This window comes from Chaetura pelagica, unplaced genomic scaffold (assembly GCF_000747805.2).
Source record: "Chaetura pelagica isolate M959 unplaced genomic scaffold, ChaPel_1.0 scaffold2568, whole genome shotgun sequence".
Classification (NCBI taxonomy): Eukaryota; Metazoa; Chordata; class Aves; order Apodiformes; family Apodidae; genus Chaetura; species Chaetura pelagica.
Window position 1 is genome coordinate 13,701 of NW_009954177.1, and position 1,430 is coordinate 15,130.

Genomic DNA, 1,430 nt, shown 5'->3' on the forward strand with positions numbered 1-1,430 from the left:
AACCCCCTGCATGGGCAGGGACACCTCCCAGCAGCCCAGGCTGCTCCAAGCCCCATCCAACCTGCCCTTCAACACTGCCAGGGATGGGGCAGCCACAGCTTCCCTGGGCAACCTGGGCCAGGCTCTCACCACCCTCACACCAAAGAATTCCCTCCTCATCTCCAACCTCCATCTCCCTCTTCCACTTTTCATCCATCCCCCGCACCTTGTCCTCTCCCTACAAGCCCTTGCCAGAGCTCCTTTCTAACCACGATGCCCCTCCCCAGGTGAAGAGCTACTGGCTGGGTCCCCACTACCTGAAGGAGGGTCCCGAGGGCAACGACATCCGTCGCACCAACGTCCCCGACATCCGCGTCAGTTACCGCTTCGAGACGCTGTGCCAGGAGCTCACCCTGATCACCCAGGCCGTGCAGAGCGAGGAGCTGGAGACCATCCAGGAGGAGGATGTTCTCACCATCACCTCCAACCTGGCCACCCACTGACTTTCCCCATCCCTCCTCCCCGGGCTCTTTTGTCCCCCAGGACCTCGTTGCCACCACCACCACCCCCGCGTCCCTCCAGGGCTTCGCCGCCGTCCCGCTCCTGCTACCTCCTGCCCTGGGGTGGGGACACCCCTGTTGCTGTCCCCAGTGCCCCCCTGGTGTCACTGTGGGGAGTTTGATGGGTTCTCTCCCTGTCTTGTGGGTTGTTGTTTTTTTTGGGGGGTGGGTTTCTTCTTGGTCCTTTTTTGTTGGTTTGTTTTTTGTGAACTGGTGTCTCCTCGCTGGGTTGGTCCCTGTGGGGCTTGGTGGCACCAGGGACAGGAGGTGCCATGGGGGTGGGCACCATCCTGGCTTCATCTCTGGGGTTTAGGATGCGGTGGCAGGTGTGGGGACATTGTGGGGACCAGCTTCTCCAGGAGAAGGGCAACTGAAAACCGTCAGGACCCAAGCTGCTCATGGCTTGGTCGGGTGTGCTCCTCGCTGGGTACCAAACCTGCTGGGTGGCCGGGCCCAAAGAGTGGTGTGGAATGGAGTTGGCACCAGTTTGGTGGCCACTCACAACTGGTGTCCCCCCAGGGCCAGTTTTGTTCAATGTTTTCAGTGGTCTGGACAAGGGGATGGAGGACACCCTCAGTGAGTTTGTAGATGACACCAGGTTGGGTGGGAGTGTTGGATCTGCTTGAGTGATCCAAAGAAGGACCTGGATGGGTTGGATCTGTGGGTTGAGGCTTTTGCAGAGGGATCTGGATGGGCGGAATGGAGTTGGGACCAGTTTGGTGGCCACTCACAACTGGTGTCCCCCCAGGGCCAGTTTTTGTTCAATGTTTTCAGTGGTCTGGACAAGGGGATGGAGGACACCCTCAGTGAGTTTGTAGATGACACCAGGTTGGGTGGGAGTGTTGGATCTGCTTGAGTGATCCAAAGAAGGACCTGGATGGGTTGGATCTG

General features: G+C 59.1%; 1 protein-coding gene across 1 annotated transcript in view; it reads left to right on the top strand.

Annotated features, from left to right (window-relative positions):
* Positions 1–482, top strand: part of AMPD2 (adenosine monophosphate deaminase 2) — a gene marked incomplete at its 5' end in the record, with an annotated part of 14,149 nt that extends 13,667 nt beyond the window's left edge. The window contains one exon of the mRNA XM_010002849.1: positions 275–482. Within this exon, the coding sequence (XP_010001151.1) occupies positions 275–482 (208 nt within the window). The remainder of the gene's footprint in view (positions 1–274) is intronic.
* Between the last annotated feature and the right edge of the window lie 948 nt (positions 483–1,430).